We start from the raw sequence: 24,903 nt of genomic DNA, 5'->3' as shown, positions 1-24,903 counted from the left end.
AGTTGCCAAGGTTGGGAAACACTGCTCTAGATGACCTGGTGTTTTAAGAGAAAGTTTTTTTAAAAAAACCCTATCGGCTGCTTTTTGATATCTTGCATAACTTCATAAATTTGTGTCCTACTCCTCTCCACTACCCCAGTTTCTCAACTCACAAACTCCAAACATCACACCATTCCTATTTCACCACCTGATCCCCACCGCCTTTTCTCCTTTTTCAGCTCGACGGTGACCTTTTCTCATATCTTTTTTGAGAAGTAGCACACAGAACTGTGCTACAGTCTTGTGCCAAGAAGGGTCACACCTCAAATAACACATCCAAGCAGTTCCACTCCATCTATAAATATGGTCACAAAAATCATGACTGGAACGTTCTGGGCTCACAAGCTTATTTTAAAAACCCCAGGATAGATCTCCAAGAAAACCAGGAATAACATCATTTGAAGCCCATCAAAATTGTGGATTTCAGGTTTTGATTCGAAAGCCATAAACTGGTTCAGGTTTCATTAAAGGGGATATGAAAGGGATACTGTGGAGTTTATTGCCGTTTGTTCAATAAACTCCATAGTCCAGAGATTCATTGTGTTAGATGCTTTCTTCCAAATATGAGAGGATAGAAAAGGCCCAGCACTCTCATTTCAGTGGATGAAAACACAGACTGCCCTGAAATTCTTGTCCCAAGGCTCTTTGTGCAGAAATTCAAGTGTTGCGTATATAATGTTGACCATAAAGTAATACAACAAGAGCTTGCTTTCCACTTATTTATGGATCAACAAGTTACACACACACTCCTTTTTAATGAAGCAACCAGTAGCTGATTTTCTGCTGCTTCTGGTTGAGGATCAATCTGGGAAGGACAAAAGTTGGGTTTGTTAGGTTTGGGCTTGGCCCTCCATGCCCCGAGGCCTAGAGACAAAGGGGTCTTGTTCGCAATAAAAGAGACAACAGGAGCTCCTATCTCTCTAGGGTGTGCTGAAGCAGCTGCTTAAGCAAACATATTGGGAAGAAGAGTTCAGGGTCATGGACTCATTTCCTGTCCTTTCCTGCTGCTGGCTAAGTTGGGGGGATTGGAGGGACATCATGGCAGGTCTATCAACCCTCCCATAGATGTCATAGGCTTTTTACTGCTAGCGTGCAGTTGCGAAGGTTGACGGGGATTGTGTGTACCTACCAGTCTTTTGTCAGCTGAAATGGCTCCCTGGGATAGATGGTCATGGGAGAAAGATGAGAGAAGGAGGCATACTGCTCTGAAATGTTTACAGGGCCTGAATGGTCCTTGTTCCTTGAGATGCTAAGGAAGAGGCAGCATCACAAATTCTTTCAGCTGGTGAAACTTCATGACATGTTCAGAACTGTTACTAGGTGGAAAGGCCAAGCTGAAAGTTAAATCTGACCGTTTTCTGTACAACCTCCAGGCTTCCATCTATTTGCACTGTTGTTAAAAAAGTTTGCTTTAAGATGCAACATCAGTGGGAAGTCTTTTAGGAGTCATCATCAATGAGGACATTTATAGTCAAGGAAAAAAAACCTCAGCCAGATGTATTTATTCTTTTATCACATTTATAAAGTGGTCCAATCAGTTGTGATTCTGGACAGTGAACAACAAAGCAAAACTAAATCATGCAGAATGCCAATGAAATTATTAAAAATATTATTATCTCTATAGATCCAAGATTAATAGTCCAAAGCAATTTGGACCAAAGGCATGGCAGTGCCTGTAGCCTAATGCTGTGCCATATAAGGCTTTAAAGGTGATAACAAACTCAGTCTGGAAGCATTACAGAAATCATAGCAGTTTCCCATCAGTTCCCATTACTTGCCTATGGGTTCATACAGATTGCTAAGTAGTATCTATCACAAAATGATGTGAACATCTTTATCCACAAAGCAACTTGTTTTTCTGCCAAATTTTCTCTAAAGGGGTTTGGATATCACTGGACAGTATGCAGATAAAATAAGAGGAGAAGTAATGCTTGTCCACTTCTGTTATCAGTATGTAGGCTCAAAAAAATGTGTCAGCCCTTAAAGGTAGACCAGACTAGGATACTGAAGTCCTGCTGATCCATATCATTTTTATTATAAAGATATAGTAACAGAATCTTGCAAGTCTGATTGTGTTTCCTCTTTCCCTCTCTTCCTTGATATTTATGAGACCACACAGGGGTTTTTTTCCTGAGATATTTTCTCAAGTTACAATTCTGCCCCAGACTGAGGTTCCTTTTATCTGACTGTTAACTTAGTAGTGTCTCTTCCTCCTGTCCCTCAAGGCCATTTCCTCTTCCTGCTACAACATATGAGCATTTTCTAGTACTCCATTATGGCATCACTGTTGCTATAAGCATCTTTTCAGTTACTTAATTTCCCTCACCTCCTCAGTGAAGTAAGGAAAGGCTTGGGACCAACAATGGGGCAGAGAGGCCTTCTTGAACCAACCTCATTCAGTACACTTGGCATCTTAACCTTCTAGACAGAACCAAATGGCTGGAGAAAATAAGACCCAGGTGTCCTCTAGAATCCGAAATCTATTAGTCACCTGGGACAGATCCTTTCAAAAGGCCCATTGCCTTGCCAATGTCCTGGGCTTCTGTGTGATCTGCAGTTTGACAAGGGAGTGATCTCATCATGACAAAGGAAAGATGCCAACATCCTCCACCTTCATATCACAATCACATCTTCCATGAACTTTGCTCCAACATAAAGACCAGAGGCGAGATCAGTGGTTAAATAAACAAATGCCTATTTTTATCCTTAGATTTTGAAAGCAGTAGTTTTTTTAAAAAAAGTTAGTTGTCTTAACTCATTCAAACAATGGAAATTGATTTTCCAGATGCTGCTTCTAATTAAGAACATAAGAACATAAGAAGAGCCATGCTGAATCAGGCCAAAGCCCATCGAGTCCAGCATTCTGTGGCCCACAGTGGCCCACCAATTGTACATGGGGATCTTGAGCAGAAAGTGAAGGCAAGACCCTCCCTTCCACTTGACCCCCAACAAGTGGTACTCAAGGGAATCCTGCCTGCCTCAACCAACATAGAGGCAGCACTTGGACATCCATTTCAATAACCATCTATATCCTTGGCATCCATGAATCTGTCTAATCCTGCCTTGAAGCTATCAAGGCTGACAGCTGGTAATTAGAACCCCTTGAAATTTTAGAACCCATAGCCCAGTGTTTCCCAACTTTGGCCACTTGAAAATGTGTGGGCTCAACTCCCACCTATGCTAGCTGGAGTGTTCTGAGAATTGAAGTCCACACATCTTTAAGTGGTTAAGGTTGACCAGGGGTAGGCAAAATTGGCTCTTCTATGACATATGGACTTTAACCCCCAGAATTTCTGAGCTAGCATGCTTGGCGTGCTAACTTGCTAACTTGGCGAGCCAACTTTGCCTACCTATCATAGTGCAAATCGTAGGGTCCTTGGTACAGATGTAACTGATGATGTTACATACTTTGGTAATGAAACATCTGCAAGAAAACAACCAAGCTCAGAGAACACCAAGGACCCTGCAATTCAATCCCGAGCTACAAATATACTCTTCTATCAGTTGTGCAAAGCTTGAATGGAGGAAAAGCAGGAGCGTCTCATGTTCTGTCTTCATTGGCACTGTTTCCCCTAGTTTGCAAACAAATGCTCCTGGAAAGCCCACAATGCAACCGAAAAGCAACAGACCATCACCACACATCATTTGAATTTGGCTTTCATGAATGTAAGTAGAAACTTTAGCACACATATTCCGATTCCTATCAGCAGCAGCCAGCTTGACTATTTCTGTTTTATTTAATATACATTTCCAATGTCTGCAAATCTCCCAGGCATTCCAATATTTAACTCTCATTCTTCAGCCCTCCAATTATCATCATCTATATTTGCTAAAAAAAAATATTTTCTCTAAACACATGGACTCCAATGCCCCCACCCCGCATCAAAAGTCATTCAGTTGCTGCCCTAACGCTACCAAATTCATCTTTTATTTACAAAACTCAGCTTTTAGAAGTTTAGAAGAATTATCACAAAATATTACCTGGGTGCTAGAGAGTTAAAGAACTGGATTTAGATCAATAACTTTAGGTTCACTTCCCAACTTGGTTGTGGACTCTGTGTATAGTCAATGGACACATACACAGTGTCCTTATTTTCTTTTTTGCAAAAAGCAACAACCTAATTTGCATTGACTTCAGTGGAACTTCCTGTTCAACACTTCTCAACCCTCTATTTTCAAAGAGCAATGGGATGTTGATGGAGAATTAACTGTTTACTCTGCATCCCCTTTTTATTTACTACACTAAAGGTTTTGCTAAAAGACTGCTCATGTAAGGAGATTTCGCTCTGTTCCTAGCCACAGATGCTAGAGATCACTTGGTTTCTAAGTCTTTTCTGGCAGGATACAGTTAACTTAGAGCTAGGTCCTGCCTGCCTCTATTAAAATGTATCTTGTGTTCTATAACCCCTCCTTTGCTAATAATTGCTTAGGCCAGATTCCCATTTCTCAGGCACAAGCAACCAGAACTATTTGTGAATAGGCCCAAGTAGATACTTCATTTCCAATCACCTATTTTACAAGAATCTTGCCAGATGTCTGCCTTTCCTTTGGAAATAGCAGGGGTTTTGGCTCAGACGTTTGCTCCCACAAATTGACTCCAGGCTGGAATGACTTTTTGCTCACCTTAGAAGGCCCCCACTGCTTCAGCAGGTGATCCCACCACACCACTCTCAGGGATGCATCTGCATAGACAAATGCAAATCCACATTCAATATTACAAACCACATGAAAAACTACTAATTAGCTATTAACAGGGATGGCACTGGATATGATAGGATTAGTAGCTTTATTAGCCAGCCTCTATGTTTCTATATTTCTTGCTCCCCACACCTTTTCTCCAAGAGGTGTTCTCATTTTTGACATTGGAAGGGGTGTGCGTCAGCCATTTGTTATTTTAAGCCATTGCTGGAGTGAGATCAAAGCATGTGAACCATCCGCAGCAGACCCATCGGTATATCGCCCCATGTAATTAGCATGGCAGGGAAAGGCAGAGCTTGAAGGAAGGAATATCCCTTCTTCAGATTCTTGCCCAGGTCAAGAGCAGATGGGGGGGGGGGTGAAGGAAACTGCTGAGTTCAGCATGTGCAGGGATTGAAGGAGCATTATCTCAGAAATGCCTTTATAAGCTACTGAGCATGAGATTAGAGCCTGGGGGAGACCTTGGGGATGTGTCCCCTTCTTCACTTGCCCTTGCTGCACATTGGGTGTTTCAGACCACCTGATTCCCAGTTCGGCAAAATCCCTCTAAGGCAGAAAGTGGCTGGTATTGGCCCAAGAAGGGAGTGACAGTAGGCACCGAAGGCGCTGAAGAGAGAAAGACAGGGAAGAATCTGTCTTGACTTAAGGCTGGGTTAGAGAAGAAGGCAGCTCCAAGAGGAAAGCACTGGAGCCCCCCACCCAGACTTTCCTGGGAATCTCCTTTCACTGATTGGAGGCAAAAACAGCAACAACATCTGGGTGATGGGGGCAGGTGCAAGTGCAGAGGAAAAACATTCCCGAGAGCTGGAAAAGAAACTCAAGGAAGACGCCGAAAAGGATGCCAGGACAGTTAAGCTGTTGCTTCTCGGTAAGTAACTCCTCCAAAGAAAGTCACAGTGACCTTGTCCCCGTTGTGGCAGGTGCTATCAAGGAGGTCTCCCTCCCTTTTCCTACAGTGTCTCATTCACTTGCTTGCCTGGGTGGAAGGAGAGCAGTGTGCGTTTCAGTCAGAAGCAGAGCAGCCATAACCCAGAAGGTCTTCTGTACCACCCTCTGTACAGGCAGAGCGGACAACAACATTCGGAAGTCGTGCAAAGATATTTCACCTACAAAAAGATATTGACAAAATTGAACGGGGCCAAAGACGGGCTACAAGAATGGTGGAAGGTCTTAAGCATAAAACGTATCAGGAAAGACTTAATGAACTCAATCTGTATAGTCTGGAGGACAGAAGGAAAAGGGGGGACATGATCGAAACATTTAAATATGTTAAAGGGTTAAATAAGGTCCAGGAGGGAAGTGTTTTTAATAGGAAAGTGAACACAAGAACAAGGGGACACAATCTGAGGTTAGTTGGGGGAAAGATCAGAAGCAACGTGAGAAAATATTATTGTACTGAAAGAGTAGTAGATCCTTGGAACAAACTGCCAGCTCCTATGTAAGCATGCAGTCCCGTGCAAAACCAAAGGCATGTAGAATAGTGGTACCTGGTTAAACAATAGTAACTGTGAGTGGGATCCAGGTGTCCTAGTGGACCACCACTTAAGTATGAGTGAGCAATATGCCAGAAAACCTAATGCATCAACAGAGGGGTAGTTTGAAGATTATGAGAAGTGATAGTGCTGCTTTACACTGCATTAGTGAGGACACACTTGGAATACATCATCCATTTCTGATCATAAAAATATAGAGAAAATGTTGAGACCTTAGAAAGAGTGCAGAGAAGAACAACAGGAATGATAAATAGCCCGCATCCTACAAGCTATAGTCAAATGAAGAAGAAAAAGAAGAAGAAGAGGAAGAAGAAGAAGAAGAAGAAGAAGAAGAAGAAGAAGAAGAAGAAGAAGAAGAGGAGGAGGAGGAGGAGGAGGAGGAGGAGGAGGAGGAGGAGGAGGAGGAGGAATAATTAGGGGTGATATGATAGCTGTCTTTCAGTACATGAGGAGCTGCTACAGAGAGGTGAGGGTCAACTTATTATCCAAAGCTCCTGAAGGTAAAATGAAAAGCAATGAATGGAATCTTGTTAAAGAGAGATCCAACCTGGAACAAAGAAGAAACTTTCCCACATTAAGAACAATTAACGAATGAAACAAGTTGCCACCCTGAGTGGTGAGGGCTCCATTACTGGAGGTTTTCAAGAAACCTTTGGACAACTATTTATCTGGGATAGATAGATAGATAGATAGATAGATAGATAGATAGATAGATAGATAGATAGATAGATAGATAGATAGATAGATGATAGATAGATAGATAGATAGATGATAGATAGATAGATAGATAGATAGATATAGATAGATAGATAGATAGATAGATAGATAGATAGATAGATAGATAGATAGATAGATAGATAGATAGATAGATAGATAGATAGAGAGGTAGGCAGGCAGGCAGGCAGACAGACAGACAGACAGACAGACAGATAGAATTCTTTATTGGCCAAGTGTGATTGGACACACAAGGAATTTGTCACTGGTGCATATACTCTCAGTGTACATAAAAGAAAAGATAACATTTGTCAAAAACCATTTGAGAGCATTTCACCAAGGCAGCCTTCATTGACGCCATCTTGGATTGTATAAGGTCTCCTGCCATGGGCAAGGAGTTGGACTAGAAAATTTCCAAGGTCCCTTCCAGCCCTATAATTCTATCCTATTCTCTACCCTAAGCAAGGTTGCAGAGCCATGTTTTTACATCTACCTGGAAGGCCAGGAATGTGGGGGTCTGCCTCCCTCTTCAATTATGAGACAAACGTAAGGGGAAACAATACCTGCACATTTTAGAGAAATGGCAACGTAAAGAAATTCCTTCTAGGTACATCTGCTGAGACACTGTTTATTCTGAGGGAAGCTTAAGGCATTTCATACCAGCTCCTGCTGCATGTTGATGCTGATTACCTTTGTCATTTTGGGGGCTATGCATTTAAATCTCCCTGGATCCTTGCTCCTTCAAGACTTTTGCTGACATAGTTCTGCTGGTTCCTCTGCTTTAAATATAGAAACTGTATCCTAGTTTTGCCCAGATAAAGAGAAAGATGGACTAAAGAACTGTAAGGATTGTTACCTTCTCTTGTATTCTTGGCAAGGCTTACTAAACTGACTGGGTTAGTTATCTCAGCTTTCTCTAACCACATGTTCTGTAGATGTGTTCAGATTATATTTTCAAGAATTCCCAGGCAGCAGAGCTAAAAGAGTATGCCAAGCTAAAGCAGGATGAAATATTTAAAACAACTTGGGTCTACATTTACTATGGAACAGCTTTGTTTTTTTTTAATGGAAACACTGCACTGAGTTGCACATGCATACAAACAATTACTGCAAGTGAAATATAAAAAAAGGGAGGAAACACATCAGGCATTGCAAAATGGTTCTTTATCAGAGAAAGGTGCATTTAAATATTACAGATGTGCATGCTGTTATTGGCTCATTCCCATAACCTCCAAGAGAACCACAGCTGTATTTTTTGGACAGTTACACTTTGTTCCAGAATATTGATGGACATTCTCACTGGCAATATCAGCCAACTCATAAATTAGTGCAGGCAATGGGCTTCCTTTTCCCACATTATTAAGGGAATTAAATGAAGAAGAGAAATGTTCCTGATTCCTGATTGCTTATTTGTACCCTGTGACAATCATTGAGTTTTGTACCTCGTGATTCATGACAATTGTATCTTTTTCTTTTTATGCACACTGAAAGCATATGCACCAATGACAAATGCCTTTTGTGTCCAATCACACTTGGCCAATAAACCTATTCTATTCTATTCTATTCCATTCCATTCCATTCTATATTCTTCAGCCTTCCCTGGTCTGACTGGACTGGATGTTGGGATTAGAATTCCAGATTGCCATAAATTTATGCCTTCCATACAGTTTATGACAAAAGATGACATGCCTTTATTTCCCACCATCAGTTGCAACATTTTCATAACTTTGTATGCTACTGCTGCCCCTTTTTCTATGAAGCACTGAGGATAAGCTGGCCTATGGCCCAGATATCATTATCTTATTAGCTCTCCTGGAAAGGTGACTAAAGCTGACTTAGAACATTTTATCCTGACACCTATGGTGCTGGTAATCCTGCACAGATCCCTTGTTGCAATATAAGATGGTCCTAAAGAGAAGCTCTTTAACATTTAGAGACAGACATTGTGGGGAAGGAAGGAAGGGAGGAAGGAAGGAAGGAAGGAAGGGAGGAAGGAAGGGAGGAAGGGAGGGAGGATTTAGATTAGGTCATAAGGCCAGCAAGCCTTTAGCTCAAATTAACTTTTTAGAAATATCATATATGAAATATTTTGCTTTTGCGTTTTTCCTCCTTTGACACATTGCATTTCCTAAGACAGCTGCCAAAGTTTGAAGATAAAAAAGAATTAAGATAGGAGCCAGTATGGAGCCAGTAAGAAAGAGGGAATCACTGTACTTTGGTAGGTGAAAGAATATGTGAAGCTGACATCAATGTGAAATATTGGAAAGATTTGCACCATAAGACTGGTATGAAATGCATGGGTACAATAATTATCTGAAAAAATGTTCATGCTAGATTTAAACCCTGTTCCCAAATGGAATTCTTATGATATATTGTTGGCTGCTGAAAAAAAATCTGTAATAACCACCCAGAGAGTTAGATTTGGCTGAGGAAATAGGAAAATAAATATACTAAATTGAAACTGAATCTTTCCACTTCCACTGCTGGATCTTAACCGCCACATCAAAATGGTTTAATGTATCTAAAATCTGCACTTGATCATTAGAAATGATACAGCAAGGGAACTTGAAGAAGAAAATGAATGAAACACAGTGGTACCTCTACCTACAAATGCCTCTACCTATGAACTTTTCCAGATAAGAACCGGGTGTTCAAGATTTTTTTGCCTCTTCTCAAGAACCATTTTCCACTTACAAACCCGAGCCTCCGAAACTGTAACCAGAAAAGGCAGGGAGAAGCCTCCGTGGGGGCCTCTCTAGGAATCTCCTGGGAGGAGACGGGGCCGGAAAAGGCAGGGAGAAGCCTCCGTGGGGGCCTCTCTAGGAATCTTCCAGGAGGAAACAGGGCCTCCATCCTCCCTGTGGTTTCCCCAATCGCACACATTATTTGCTTTTACATTGATTCCTATGGGAAAAATTGCTTCTTCTTACAAACTTTTCTACTTAAGAACCTGGTCACGGAACAAATTAAGTTCATAAGTAGAGGTAACACTGTATATGTATCTCTCTCTCTCTCTCTCTTGTATGTTAATGGAAGTAACTGATCCATTAAGATTTCTCTCTGCACTCTTGGGTGCCACATTCTTAAAACAAAGTGCAAAATTATTAGTCCACCAAGGATAGTTTCGGAAGGCCAATTTTTGAATTCAGACTGTGGAAGTGCAATGAGGTTAATTTTAATTGGTGTCATATAGAAAGCATTGGGGATTTGGAACAAATACAGTTTAGTCTCTTTTCATTTTTTGTCCCACCAGGAGCTGGAGAATCAGGGAAAAGCACTATAGTCAAGCAAATGAAGTAAGTCTTCCAACGATTCCTAGATGACCTTGCCATTGCAATTGTCAAATGCTATTCAAATGCTTTCTCATATGAAGAGTTGAATCGGTCTACCCAACTTATTTTAAAAGATTGTTTTACTAAATGAATAAAATAGATTTCCAAAAAAATAAGTAGCCGTCAGCAAGTTATTTATTAATTTTATATTAATAAATATAAAGAGCCGGGATGGTGCAGTGGTTAGAGTGCAGCACTGCAGGCTACTTCAGCTAACTGCTAGCTGTAGTTTAGGGGTTCAAATCTCACCACCGGCTCAAGGTTGACTCAGCCTTCCATCCTTCTGAGGTGGGTAAAATGGGGGCCGAGATTGTTGAGGGCAATAGGCTGATTCTGTAAACTGCTTAAAGAGGGCTGTAAAAGCACTATGAAGCGGTATATAAGTTTAAATGCTATTGCCATATCAATACAAATGAGGCCTGAATCAATACCATAGGCATCCTTCAAAAGTAAGACTGGTGTGTAAGTGCTTTGTTTTGAAATCTCTTCCTCTAGTCTGGAGGGAGTGAGGAGAAACAGCAATGGTTTGTAAGGTGATGGCAGCACAGAGGTGGGGAGGTTAGAGGGGGGAAACTTTATGAGTTAGCTTTGTGGTTGGGTAAAAAAATAAAATAATAGTAGCCATTTTGTAAGAATGCTCCTGACAGGATCTCAACATTGTAAACATGCCAGTTTTTCCAAAAACATTATCTATCCTTGCTCTCTGAATATTCCTCCATATGCTTTGTGTTTCGGGAAATAGAAAATGTACCAATATTCCAACAGTTGATTCTTATTTATTCTAGGATTACCAGGGGTGAAATTCAGCAGGTTCTGACAGGTTCTGGAAAACCAGTAATGGAACCAATAGTGTAAATTTTGAGTAGTCCGGAGAACCGGCAAATACCACCTCTTACTTGCCTCAGAGTAGGGGTAGGAATGGAGATTTTTCAGTATCCTTCCGCCGCCACACTCACCAAGCCACGCCCACAGAACTGGTAGGGAAAGAAAATCGAATTTCACCCCTGAGGTCTACCCAATCAGTTGCAACACTTAACTGAGTTGGATTGTTCTTTAAAATATAAGCACGATCAAGATATATTAATGCTTAGCTGTAGCTATGCCACATAGGGCTATAAGCTACAGTTGGAAATAAATGTTATATGAAACTGTATGTGATTTCCCCATGTAATCATCAATCATTTATCATGGTTTAAAGAAGTCTTTATTTTTCCATACTTTATTTTTAGGTGCATGTATAAAAAGTCTTGGGTATACATCAAAAACACCAAGTGTGCATGAAATCGAAAAATATACCTGTCAATGATGTAACTTAAAAGATACACACCATAAAGCCCTCGTGCAATTGATTGCTTTTGGGCCTACTGTGTTATATAAGCCCATCTTAACAAAGAGACGTGGTTGATTGAGGAGGAAAACTGGGTGTCTTTGTCTGAAGAATCACAAAATTTACACACAGACACTCCTGTCAATTCAAATAATATATATCTAAAGTTTTGCATTTGTACCATTACTGTAGGCTGAGAAAAAAAATGTGGTGCATTCCTTTCTGGATGACCCTCGTACTTGTTGCAGTATTTTTCGACCTTGGCAACTTTAGATCTATGGACTTCAACTCCCAGAATTCCACAGCCAGCACCTAACGTTCCTGAAAAATTCTGGATTGATTTTCTATTGTTACCTTCCATAGAATTATTCATCAAGATGGTTATTCTTTAGAGGAGTGTTTGGAATTCATATCCATTATCTACAACAATACCCTGCAGTCCATGCTGTCCATCGTGAGGGCAATGAGCATCCTGAACATCCAATATGGAGACACAGCCAGACAGGTTGGTAACTGAGGAATGGTTATGTTCATATTGGGTTGTTTTGGGGGCTTTTTTTTATTTATCAAACTTATAAGGCAGCTCATCTCACCAGAAGTGACTCTAGTCATCATATATATATATATCTACAGTGTATAAACTATCATTATAAAAGTATAGAACAACTGCTCAAAGTTAAAGCATTGTTAAAAAATTAAATAATTTGGTATCTTGTTGCCATCTTCCACAACAAAAATGGCTGGAATTTGTTTTAAAAGAAATGGAAATGGGCAATGGATAATGGATAATGGACAGTTAATGTGATTTGGAGAATTGGGATTATACGAACATCCAGATAAATTAATTTCAAAGATAACGAAAATAATGTTGGTCAAAGAAACTCAAAGCAAGCATCATTCTAAGTCTTTTTGCCCAGACTACTGTTTTCAGCAAAAGAAGGAAGTGAAGGACTCGCCCTCCCTCCCTTTCACTCAGGAAAATCTCATTGATTGAATTTCATCTTCTGTCTCAATTGTAGGATGATTCCCGCATGTTGCTGCACTTAGCCGATACTATTGAAGAGGGCACCATGCCTAAGGAGATGTCTGACATCATTGACCGACTCTGGAGAGATACAGGCATCCAGGCCTGCTTCGATAGAGCCTCAGAATTCCAGTTGAATGACTCGGCTGGCTAGTAGGAGATCTTGACTTAGAAACTTTAAAGTGGGGGGCATGGGTTGGATCTGGGGAGTGTATAGGGTGATTCCCAGTTATAACGACAGATATTAGATTCAGATGGGGCACATGTCTCTTTTCACACTTTATACAGGGCTAATGCTTGCTTATGCCCTTTCTTATCCTGCTGAATTCCTTTTTTTAAAAAAATATTTTTTATTAATTTGCATAAACAAACATGACACACATAACATAAAACATACAGTGGAGCTACAGTCGCTCTGTTCAGGAGAGAAGTCATTAACAAGTACATTAAAAAGGGGGGAAAAGGGGGGGAAACTTATCATTTTTCAACGTCATCTGTGAGGTGTGTAAAAGTATTAATTATAATATAATAAGTAAAGAATAAAAAAACACATCTAAAAATTTATAAAAACATATATAGAAATTCTTAAATTATGCATTAAATCAAACTAAAGTAAAGAAAATAAGAAGAAAAAAGGAATCTACATTTATATTGTAAATAATCACCTTCTAATACAATAAAACTACTAATTCAAATATATTTAAAATAGTATAACAACAAAATTATCCCTTTTTCTTTATTTCCCACCAAATATATACCTTTTGCCATACATTATAAAATTCTGATTCTTCTTGATTGTTTATCCTGCTGAATTCCTATATATCAACCTCGGGTGGAAGGAGAAAGATTGTTCCCACACTAAAGGCAAATGTGATGGAATACAGAGGAGAGTGATTTCATAGCCAAAACCACTGCAGTAGGCAATGTGCACCATCCCTTTCCTTCTAGGACGCTCTGAGTCCTCGGAGAGGGGCGGCATACAAATCTAGTAAATTATTATTGATTATTGATTATTATTATTATTATTATTATTATTATTATTATTATTATTATTATTATTATTAAGAGGTACATGGGACCTTAACTAGATTGCTTCTCTGAGTGGGTGGGTTCCACTTATCTTCTTTACTGGTTTGCATCACATCAGAAGTGCACAGAAGTGTTCTTGCTTCGTGTGCGCCTGCATCGTATCAGGTAAAGGACCCTCTGTGCATGCGTGGAAGCCTCTGCACATACACAGAGGATTTTTTTACCAGCCACTTTCAAGGAGCGGAAAAGGGAGGACTGGTTCAGGAACATGACTAGTCGGTCATCGCTACCAGTAGAGCGAGCGGGGCAAAATTCCACACCCCCCACTGTACGGACAAGCTGATCCGAACCAATAGCAACCCATGTGAAGGAAAGAGATATTTTCCCTGGGATTCTCTGGCCTCCTTGCCAAAAGTTATCCTATTCATCCTAAGAGATGTGTGTATGTCTTGTTTTTAAATAAGAGGTTTTTAGATATTTTTTAAATATATTAGATTTGTTATTGTACATTGTTTTTATTATTGCTGTGAGCCACCCCGAGTCTACGGAGAAGGGTGGCATACAAATCTAATAATATAAAATACATGAAATAGTATAAGGGCAGACTAGATGGACCTTGAGATCTTTTTCTGCTGTCAATCTTCTATGTTTCTATGTTTCTATCTGAATATTCTACCGCACGAATCCCAGCGGCCGATAAGGTCCCACAGAGTTGGCTTTCTCTGGGTCACGTCGACCAAACAATGTCGTTTGGCGGGCCCCAGGGGAAGAGCCTTCTCTGTGGTGGCCCCAGCCCTCTGGAATCAACTCCCCCTGGAGATTAGAACGGCCCCCACCCTCCTTGTCTTTTGCAAGTTAATCTATATCACCAGGCATGGGAGAACTAAGACATCCCCCCCAGGCTTTCTTGTATTTTATGTTTGGTATGTATGTGCTGTATGGTTTTTAATTGTTGGGGGGGGGGGGTTATGTAATTTTATTATTAGATTTGTTTCATTATTATACTGTTTTTATTACTGTTGTAATAGTAGTAGTAATAGTAGTAGTAGTAGTAGTAGTAGTAGTAGTAGTAATAATAATAATAATAATAATAATAATAATAATAATAATAATAATAATAATATTCTCCCTCCAAACTTTGTTTCTTTCAGACCTCACTTTCTTTTCTGACAGAAGGGAAAGGGGGAAAATGATCAAAATATTTAAATATGTTAAAGGGTTAAATAAGGTTCAGGAAGGAAGTGTTTTTAATAGGAAAGTGAACACAAGAACAAGGGGACACAATCTGAAGTTAGTTGGGGGAAAGATCAGAAGCAACGTGAGAAAATATTATTTTACTGAAAGAGTAGTAGATGCTTGGAACAAACTTCCAGCAGACGTGGTTGGTAAATCCACAGTAACTGAATGTAAACATGCCTGGGATAAACCTATATCCATCCAGATAAAATACAGGAAATAGTATAAGGGCAGACTAGATGGACCAGGAGGTCTTTTTTTGCCGCCAATCTTCTATGTTTCTTCAAGAAAAAAGGGGAGGGCAGATATTTCAAAATCTTGCAACTTAGCTAAAATCTTAGAAATTGAAGCTGAAAGATCCAGGGGTCTTCTACATCAATCACATTATAGAACTCAATTTCTATACCTGCAGTTACTTGAATGACGTGGCACGGTTGGTAGCTCCGGGATATGTTCCCACGGAGCAGGATGTTCTCCGCTCCAGAGTTAAGACCACCGGGATCATTGAAACACAGTTTTCCTTCAAGGATCTCCACTTCAGGTATTGTATTCCTTAAGCGGTGATCCACCAATAAGCAGATCGTCATCTGAGTCTAATAGCCTTACTTTCAATAGGTCTGCAAATAGTGCTTTTAAGGTTGTTCAAAATTGTTTACTGAACAATAGACAATAAGGGCTAAGTGGGTGCGGATGTATGTGACTTTTACGTGCCATGGCTGGTTAGGAACTGCACAGTCTCTCCTCCTGGTTACCGTTTCTATGGGCATATGAATAGAATAGAATAACAGAGTTGGAAGGGACCTTGGAGGTCTTCTAGTCCAACCCCCTGCTTAGGCAGGAAACTTCAGATAAATGGTTATCCAACCTCTTTAAAACTTCCAGTGTTGGAGCATTCACAACTTCTGGAGGAAAGCTGTTTCACTGATTCATTGTTATAACTGTCAGGAAATTTCTCCTTAGTTCTAAGTTGCTTCTCTCCTTGTTTAGTTTCCACCCATTGCTTCTTGCTCTACCCTTAAGTGCTTTGGAGAATAGTTTGACTCCCTCTTCTTTGTGGAAACTCCTGAGATATGAGATGAATCAGAAATTCTGTTTTGCGATGGGTTAGGATGCAAGTAAGTGTTTGCTAAAGGCTTTTATAGTAAGGAAAAATGGTTGGTATAATTCACCCCATGGAAATTCACTGAGTGATTTTGGGCCAGCCATTCACTTAGGCCAACATTGTTGTTGGGGATAAATATCTCCTTGAACTTGAGAAGAAAAGATAGAACATAAATTTCCAGTTTTAACATAACCCCCCCAAAGTGGATGGAATGTATCTTCTCAGAGCATAATATCTGAAATTCAGATCATATACATTAATCTTTCACACTGAAAGAGCCTTGAAAACAGACAGAAACCAACATTGAAGACTAGAAGTAATTCAATAATCTAGAACAACTATTGAACAGAAAAGGAGAAGGAGAACGTTGATGATAAAAAAAAAAACCTTGATCTGTCTGCATTGTCTGAAATACCTTATGTGCACTTATGCAGGAAGGAGTATGAAAGATTAGTAGTTTGATAAAAAAAATTTAAACCACTCTTCTTATTTTTGTGAGGATGCACTGCCCCCTACTGATGCACCATTGGAATACCAATTTTCTATCTGAATAAAGAGATTTCCAAAGGCATTTTATTATTTTCTTCAATAGCCCTTCCTTGCTCGTTGCCTCAATGAGGTTTTTCCTAATGACCATTTTTTCCATGTACATGCAGCTTGGATTTCCATATTTTTCTATTTCAATTAAATTGATAAAATACAAGTTTCTATTTCAAAATCTTATTTAGAAACAGGGATACCTTTGCAATTCATCCCAGGTTTAGCTGAAAATACACCTGAATTATTGCGGCCAGAAAAATACACCTAAATTACTGTGAAAAACAGAGATAGTCAAAGACCTTGCGGGTTTGTTAAAACCTCACCTTTGATCTTTTTTCTTGGCTGTCGACAGAGTCGACAGTGAAATATGCAAAGTTGCTCCAGCACCCAATGAAGAAATTCCTTGCCAGATCCTTCTGCCCTGTCAGTCTTGGTCCACAGTTCCCACTTTCCAAATCCCCATTACTTGACCACTTCCTTCTTACTTAATTGCACAATGTCTGCCTTTAGATTTGATGTGAGAGTTGGCTCCCTTTCCCCTTGTTTCTACTTCCTCTTCCTGGGCTCACCATATGTTTAACCAGAGGTGGGTTTCAGCAGGCTCTGACCAATTCTGGAAAACTGACAGCGGAAATTTTGAGTGATTTGGAGAAGCCTAAATGCCACCTCTGACTGGCATCTCACCCATCTATTATCTGCCTCCCAAGTCCCAGCTGATTGGGAGGAAGTGGGGATTTTGCAGTAACCTTCCCCTGGAATGGGGTGGGAATGGTATCCTTCCCCAGCCACGTCCACCAAGCGTGGTGCAATACTGCAAGCTGCTTCTGCTGACCGCTGTTCACCAGTTCAAATCTCACCAGGGTGACTCAGCCTTCCATCTTTCGGAGGTGGGTAAAATGAGGACCCAGATTGTTAGGGGCAATATGCTGATTCTGTAAACCGCTTAGAGAGTTCTCTAAAGCACAGTGAAGCGATATATAAGTCTGAGTGCTATTGCTATTGCCCTGCCCACAGAACCTGTAGTAAAAAAAAAATTGAATCCCACCACTGTATTTAAACCAATCCAAATTGCAGCTTTAAATCTTGCCAGACCGATAATTTTGCTTCTTCTCTGAAAAGATAAACTTTAAGCATTCCGATGTAATTCTTTTGTGAGTGGGCGAGTCACTTCATCATGAGGAGTGCAGTAAAGTCACAGTTCTGGTTCTGTTTATTTCTGTTTGGTCAATTCCTCTTCTGCCAATATTGTCTTTGTCTCGGTCTGTTTTGATGGTGAATGCAAATTTGCCTTTAAAACATCGAGGTAAGAAGATTTTGCGTGCATTCTTCCTAACATAACAAGTCCTTGGAAAGGGGCGGCATAGAAATCCGATAGATAGATAGATAGATAGATAGGTAGGTAGGTAGATAGATAGATAGATAGATAGATAGATAGATAGATAGATAGATAGATAGATAGATAGATAGATAGATAGATAGATAGATAGATAAACTTTCCACAATAAGTTCATAAAATATTTTCCTTAATATGGATATTTGGGTATGTATTTTTGGAGGACTGAAGTGGATTAAAAAAAAATGGACACTTTGAGGTTTCTATTATTTAAGGCTATTCTGTTTTAAATATTCAAAACAGGTACAAATACTGCTCCGCTTATTACTGTAATGGAGCCTGGAATTTTCATGTTACACCATGCCAGTCATAGGTTAAGGCAGCTATATGACTGAGCTAATTTTACATTTTTGGGAGAGGTCACTATGCCAAAGCCATGGTCATAAAGCAAATACTACTGTGGTTGCAAAGCAAATGCCATGGTCATTAAGCAAATACACTCATTTCTATGGGTGGTTTTTTTTGCCAGAAACTGGCATACAAATCTAAATAATAATAATAATAATAATAATAATAATAATAATAATATCAAAACTGGGGGGGGGGTAGCCATAAATTGAGATCATGTGGCTGTGGAATGCTGGAACCATCCACAAAGTCGAATAAATTGCCAAGTGGCCAAAATGCAATCATGTGAGTGACCGATTGACCATTGGAATTCCAGAACTGGGTCATAAAGAACTATGGAGGGGAAGTGTTCATTATAACTTTAAACAATCACTAAGTAACCAATCATTCCAGGAGGGCTACCTTATTGTGAATGAAAGTATAAAACAAAAGTATGAAATTAAACTTTTTCTTTTAAAAATCGTGATCACACCAATCCCTCAACTTCCTGACAGGATGTTTGATGTTGGAGGCCAGCGCTCAGAACGCAAGAAGTGGATCCATTGCTTTGAAGGTGTCACCTGCATCATCTTCATTGCTGCTCTCAGTGCCTATGATATGGTCCTGGTGGAAGATGATGAAGTGGTAAGGAACATCCAAAGTCACTTTCCAACTCTTCTGATTATAACAAATGAAAGATATTACACTTTTTTTTTCCAACCAAGATTTAAAGAGGCAGTTTCTTTTATTATTGAGATGGAGAATTTATTTGTGAAAAGGAGATTGCTATAACCTGAAGGTAGATTTCACAAGTTTCTTGTGAACTCTTTGAGTTGTAGATAATGGAGAAGGCGGGAGACTATACACAATTTGGATAAAACAAAAAATCATAGAAATCACCCAACAATTGTGGCAGACATACATACAGAGAGAGAGAGAGAGAAAGAGAGAGAGAGAGAGAGAGAAAGAGAGAGAGAGAGAGAGAAAGAGAGAGAGAGAGAAAGAAAGAGAGAGAGAGAGAGAGAGAAAGAAAGAGAGAGAGAGAGAGAAAGAAAGAGAGAGAGAGAGAAAGAGAGAGAGAGAAAGAAAGAGAGAGAGAGAGAAAGAGAGAGAGAGAGAGAAAGAGAAAGAGTCACACACAATTCATTTGCTTTTCTACATTTTTAGGTATCCCATCACCAGAAATTATCTTTAAGTTTTGTCAGATTCATCCCGAAATAAAATTTCTGTTGCTCATAATAGTTTTAGGGAAAAGAATGGCGTGGTAGCCCAGAGGTGGAGCTCTCGCCTGACAATCAGGAGGTTGCGAGTTCAATCCTAGGTAGAGGTTGATAATACTCTCTCTGGGCACAATGAGAATGTTTCTGCTGAACAAAACTCTGCATTGGCAACAGGAAGGGCATCCGGCCACTAAACACACTGCTAGCTCCGTTTTGTTGCCCAGACTCCATCTCACAAGGGATTATGGGGTCATTAAAAGAAGATAACAGTTTTAGGGAAAGTTGTTTGTGCTGTGCACACATCTTTAATTACTGAAATGTAGCTGCACTGAATAAGGAGGGGGGAAAGCGCCCTAGGTGTTCAATCTGGATCAGCCACCGACAGTAATTAAAGATCACACACACTCCAAGAATAACATATAGACGATATATATTGATTAAAAGACATCAAGGCGTAAAATGGTTAATAGTCAAAGTTATTTCTTAGTTCATTCTGGCAGTGTTTCCAGACTAATGACTTACAGATAAGAACAGTCTGGGCTGGAAGCCAAAGACCCATTACGGAATTCTCTTTGAATTGTTTCTATCAATCAACTACACTACACATCTGTGTCACCACTTCGGAGATGCAGATTGCATGGTTTTAAAATTGTCTTTTGAGGTAGAAATGCTCTTGAAGCTCTGGAGCTCACATCTGGCCATACAGGAGCCTTGTTCATCACACTGAAGTCTCACAAGACTGCCCCTTATATATTGATAAGGCATGGCCAAGTGTTCCATAGAGCTACTAAGGCAAATATCCTTTCCTTCTCAGATACTCTTGCCTAGACACACCTTGCATTTAACATGGGGATCATTCTCTATTTCTTCATCATCCTCTAATTCATCTTCATCCTCTGAATTACTCAATAAGTAGGGGTGCTACAGTCTCTGGTTGGTCCTCAGTCTCTAACTCCTCATCACTCTCACTCTCAGATTCAGGTGTCAAGAACACTGGCCTAGGATACCAATAAGCATCTGTCTCTGGAGCCTCAAAATCCATCACCAGCTGAGCCAGATGTGGACCAGTCACAAGTTCACTTTTTTGTTTGTTTCTTGTTTCAGAATCGCATGCACGAGAGCTTGCATCTCTTCAACAGCATCTGCAATCACCGATACTTTGCCACCACTTCCATTGTCCTTTTCCTCAATAAGAAAGATGTTTTCCTGGAAAAAATCAAGAAGGCCCACCTCAGCATCTGCTTCCCAGATTATGAAGGTGAGCTCCAGTCAGCAGCTAGATGCATGTTTGTGTGGTTATACTTGGAAGTAGAGTCTTACACTTCCAGTCAATTGTACAGTGGTGTAGGAACATGCAAACGTCATACTAGACAGCATGGAAAGCAACAAAAAATATTTAAAAGGTCAGCAGGCTAAAACCTATCTGCCTAAAGGATGGTATTTGGTTTTGGCATTCTGTAAAATGATCATTAAGATTCCAAAGAGAAAGGAGAAGGTCTTTAGCTCTGCCCTGCTGATTAATTTATTTCAGAGGTTTGGATCATAATTTCCATTGGTTTGCTCAGCAACAGCTCTGCTGGCAGGGGCTGATGGAAGTTGTAGTACAACACATCTGGCTGATGCCATTTTAGGGAAGATTGATTTAGATAAAGCCAGGTAGGAAATTATCATGTTATACTACCAGGAAATAAATCAGCAATGTAAATGAACTTTAATATCATCAACCGTGGTCCCATTCTTCCATGTTTATCTGCACAACTTCTCCCTGTGGAAGAGAAAATAGTGCCCTGAATATTACCTTCTCTTAATATACTCCAGGAAGACCTCTATGGTCCCTCCCAACTATTCTGTTATATGGTCAGCATTATACTGGGCATAAATCAGTGAGAATGTGTGGAGTTCCTCTTGTATTTACGCCTACCCTTGTTAACTTGTTGACTTTCTGTACAAAGATACACTTGCTTGGATGATGCAGCTGAAATTTGACAACCATATAAATGGCAGGGCGATTAATTTTGTTCATGTCATCCAAAGTTACAAGTAATTCAAACCTTTGCATTTGGTTTCTTGATCTTACTATGCACAACTTTGGGTGGAAAAAGCAAGTTATCTTCTATTTCCCTCGCCATCGTCCACATTATCATGAGATGTCTTGTAATAATTACTTTATTACAAGACATTTGTTTTGAAAAATAAACACTAGAGGGCCTCACTCGTCTGTGAAATAGGGCATATTTTTTTGCCACGTAAACCAGAATAGTTATTATCAGCTGTTTCTTCTAGAAATACATTTGTGTGTTCAGTATTTGTTGTTTTACATTGTAATTTTAACCCTCTTTGAAAGTAGGTGCCCATCTTATGGTTGCAGAGATGCTTTTCTTCTCAGTTGTCCCAATCCTGGAAGAACAGATAACGTAATGGGGAGTGCAAAGTTGCTAACAGAATGCTGGGCAATTCACCCAACAAAACTTCTCAAAAAGTTAACTTTTTATTAAACTACGTTGAGGTTTCTCGTGCTAGTCAAGTCAATCGTACTTCCAGCATTTAAGCATTCAGAGATAAGTGATGTAGGTGGGTGACATTCAGTAAAACAGGCAAGATTTTATTATCAAGGTAGACTATTCCCTGGGGGCATAGTTCCCTCTAAGCTGAGCAGTGAGCAATCGCTCACTTAAAAATCATCATCAACTCAGAGTTTTCCAAACCTGCCCAGAAGCAAAGAGGGAAAGAGTGAGAGGGAAGGAGAGAGAGAGGAAGAGAGGAAGAAAGAGAAACAGATAGAAAAAAGAGAGGAAGGAAAAGAGAAAGAAAACGAATGGGAGTAAGGAAGAGAGAAAGAAAATCAAAATCTAGTTTGAAACTAGCTCAACTATTTAAGTGGCATTTTGATATTGATAAGAGTTGCCCTATTATGAGCTCACTGTTATAGACACACAGTACAGTATTTTGTTTTGAAATTCTCTGAGGCAAAACAGGGTGGGGTTTTTATTTGTTTGTTTGTTTGTTTTTTTGTTTATTATTTCTGCCACCCAGTCCCGAAGATACTATACTTTTCCGCCCACCGCCCCCAAAAAATTAGAGGGAACACTGCCTGGGGGGGGGGAGGAAGCTCAGTACAATGTAGTTGATCATTCCACAATGAATACCAAGCACTTCTTAACAACTGCAATGTTCCGTGAACTAAAATTCTGCTTAGTACAGTAGTACCTCTACTTAAGAACTTAATTTGTTCCGTGACCAGTTCTTTAGTAGAAAAGTTTGTAAGTAGAAGCAATTTTTCCCAGAGGAATCAATGTAAAAGCGAATAATGTGTGCAAACCTATTAGGAAAGAAATAAAAGCTCAGAATTTGGGTGGGAGAGGAGGAAGAAGAGGACAGTCACTGCCAAAGGAAGAAGGCGAGGTGAGGGGAATAAAAAAATCCAAAACTTTAAGGCTTTTTTTTAAAAAAAGAGGGACTCTCAGGCGACACACCTCCCGTACACCTGGGGCGAGGAGGAGCACACACCTCCCATACACCTGGGGCGAGGCTGCCTCCCATAGACTGCACCAGAGAGAGAAACCTAGGGGAAATTGCAGGAAACTGTCCGGGTCTTCGTGCCAGTTTCCTGCCATTCCTTAAATTTCCTGGGAAATTTTTCCAGGCTCGTGTTCTTAAGTAGAAAATGGTTCTTAAGAAGAGGCAAAAAAAAATCTTGAACAGCCAGTTCTTATCTAGAAAAGTTCTTAAGTAGAGCCGTTCTTAAGTAGAGGTACCACTGTATATGGTATCATTTCCTCAATATGAAGTTTTTCTCTTATTCTGAGCCAAGAGGGCTAGCATTACTCTATAGGTGAAATTATTCCTTCATTACTGCCCATCTCTCTGCAGGGACCAATACATATGAAGATGCAGGAACCTATATCAAAGTCCAATTCCTGGAACTGAATATGAGAAGGGATGTGAAAGAAATCTACTCACACATGACCTGTGCCACAGACACAGAAAATGTCAAATTTGTCTTTGCTGCTGTCACTGACATCATCATCAAGGAAAATCTGAAGGATTGTGGCCTCTTTTGATTGCAAGTTTTTGTTTTGCCAAACTTGATTGGCTTTGGCAAGGCATGATCAGATGGGTGGGTAGGCATGGAAGACAAGATGAGGGGGACTTACTTTGAATAAAATCCCATTCATTGAAGCAACATATATATTTAAGCCAATTAAAGTTGTACAAAGTTTCTGTCAAGGTGTCAAGAACCTTTCAAGCAGGAGATTTGGAGGGTGGGAGGGGATGGACTGAGGCCAATGTTCAAGCCAGGTTTGTATGTAATTACATATAAAGGCTAATGGGGAACCTTCAAGATTGAGCCTTATGAAATATAGTCTAATGGCAAGTTGCAATAAGGGCTCCTCCAGTTTATTTGGAAGAAGCAAAAAAGGTAAATGTCCCACTTCTTGGAAATATACAGTATACTTCAGCTGTTATTCTCTTCTTCAAACATTGCAAAAGTGATGTTGTGACTAATACCAGTTGAGATGCTGGGATTGAAATTTTCCCTGAATTTCAGAGGTGAAATTTTGCCGTCAATGGGGAAATATTAAAACTCCAGTGGAAAAATTATAGATCCCTGTGATTAAATTAAATGATTGACATTGAGGGATTTTCACAGATTTTCAGTAGGGAAGGCCTGCCTAGTCAGAGGGTTTGTAGCTTGTTCTGAATGTTTCCACATAAATTATCGGCTTCTAGCTCTGCTTGTGGTCTTCTTTAAGGCATTGTATGAACAATGAGGTCAAGCAGACTCAGAATTAAATGTCTCGATCCAGCTGACTTGATGTTTCCAGAAGGTGGAGGGACTGAAAGAATACAACATGTGAAGCCAGACTGTAGGATGTCAGTCCTCCTGACTAGTAAAACACGCTTTATACAGATATTCCTGTTCATCTTGATTAAAATCAGCACTGTCAATTCAGCTAAGTAAAAAGGCAATAATCCCCACGTTAGAGGGTTTTTTCTCCTCTCCAAATTGATACCATCTGAAATAATTATCCAGACTCAAGAAACAAATATTTGTTCCATCCCAGGAGCTGGGCTACACAAGTCATGTGTAGTTTACTGGTCGTCTTTTTTTTTACCATTAGAAAAATCTGCTACTAAATGTGTCCCAATTGTGGTATGCTTGCATTTTGATATGTCTTCATTACTTTCACATTCAGCAGGAAAAGCAGGCCAACAATTTTTTTCTTCCAATATCTGAGCCACAGCTGTGCCTCTAAGGGGTAAAAGCTGTTAGCATGTGTGGCCTTCCCTCAACAATGAACCTGCTTGCTGATACTGGCTAATTCTGCTAATGTCTTCTTCCTTGTTCACTCGTGATTTTTTGATAACAACAGTGCTTTATCTGACTGATGGGAAACATGGCGATTATCGGAACTATGCATTGCAGT

The 24,903-nt window shown here is 39.9% G+C and overlaps 1 protein-coding gene across 1 annotated transcript; it reads left to right on the top strand.

Moving 5' to 3' along the window:
- The first annotated feature begins 5,499 nt into the window (after positions 1–5,499).
- GNAT1 (G protein subunit alpha transducin 1) lies at positions 5,500–23,535 on the top strand. Its single transcript, XM_070735809.1, has 8 exons — positions 5,500–5,605; positions 10,198–10,240; positions 11,967–12,108; positions 12,623–12,780; positions 15,305–15,433; positions 18,770–18,899; positions 20,579–20,732; positions 23,345–23,535. The coding sequence occupies exons 1-8, from the start codon at positions 5,500–5,502 to the stop codon at positions 23,533–23,535; spliced, it is 1,053 nt and encodes a 350-aa protein (XP_070591910.1).
- The last annotated feature ends 1,368 nt before the right edge of the window (positions 23,536–24,903 follow it).

Source organism: Erythrolamprus reginae, chromosome 2, assembly GCF_031021105.1.
Source record: "Erythrolamprus reginae isolate rEryReg1 chromosome 2, rEryReg1.hap1, whole genome shotgun sequence".
NCBI classification, from domain to species: domain Eukaryota; kingdom Metazoa; phylum Chordata; class Lepidosauria; order Squamata; family Dipsadidae; genus Erythrolamprus; species Erythrolamprus reginae.
Note: the sequence above shows the minus strand (reverse complement) of the source record. Positions and strands in the feature narration are given on the sequence as shown.

Bases quoted from the DNA above. Each gene is read 5' to 3' on its own strand.
- GNAT1 (XM_070735809.1), top strand. From the start codon at position 5,500: ATGGGGGCAGGTGCAAGTGCAGAGGAAAAACATTCCCGAGAGCTGGAA. The intron at 12,781-15,304 runs GTAGGAGATCTT...CTATACCTGCAG, and splicing joins TTGAATGACTCGGCTGGCTA to TTACTTGAATGACGTGGCAC. The intron at 20,733-23,344 runs GTGAGCTCCAGT...ATCTCTCTGCAG, and splicing joins CTGCTTCCCAGATTATGAAG to GGACCAATACATATGAAGAT.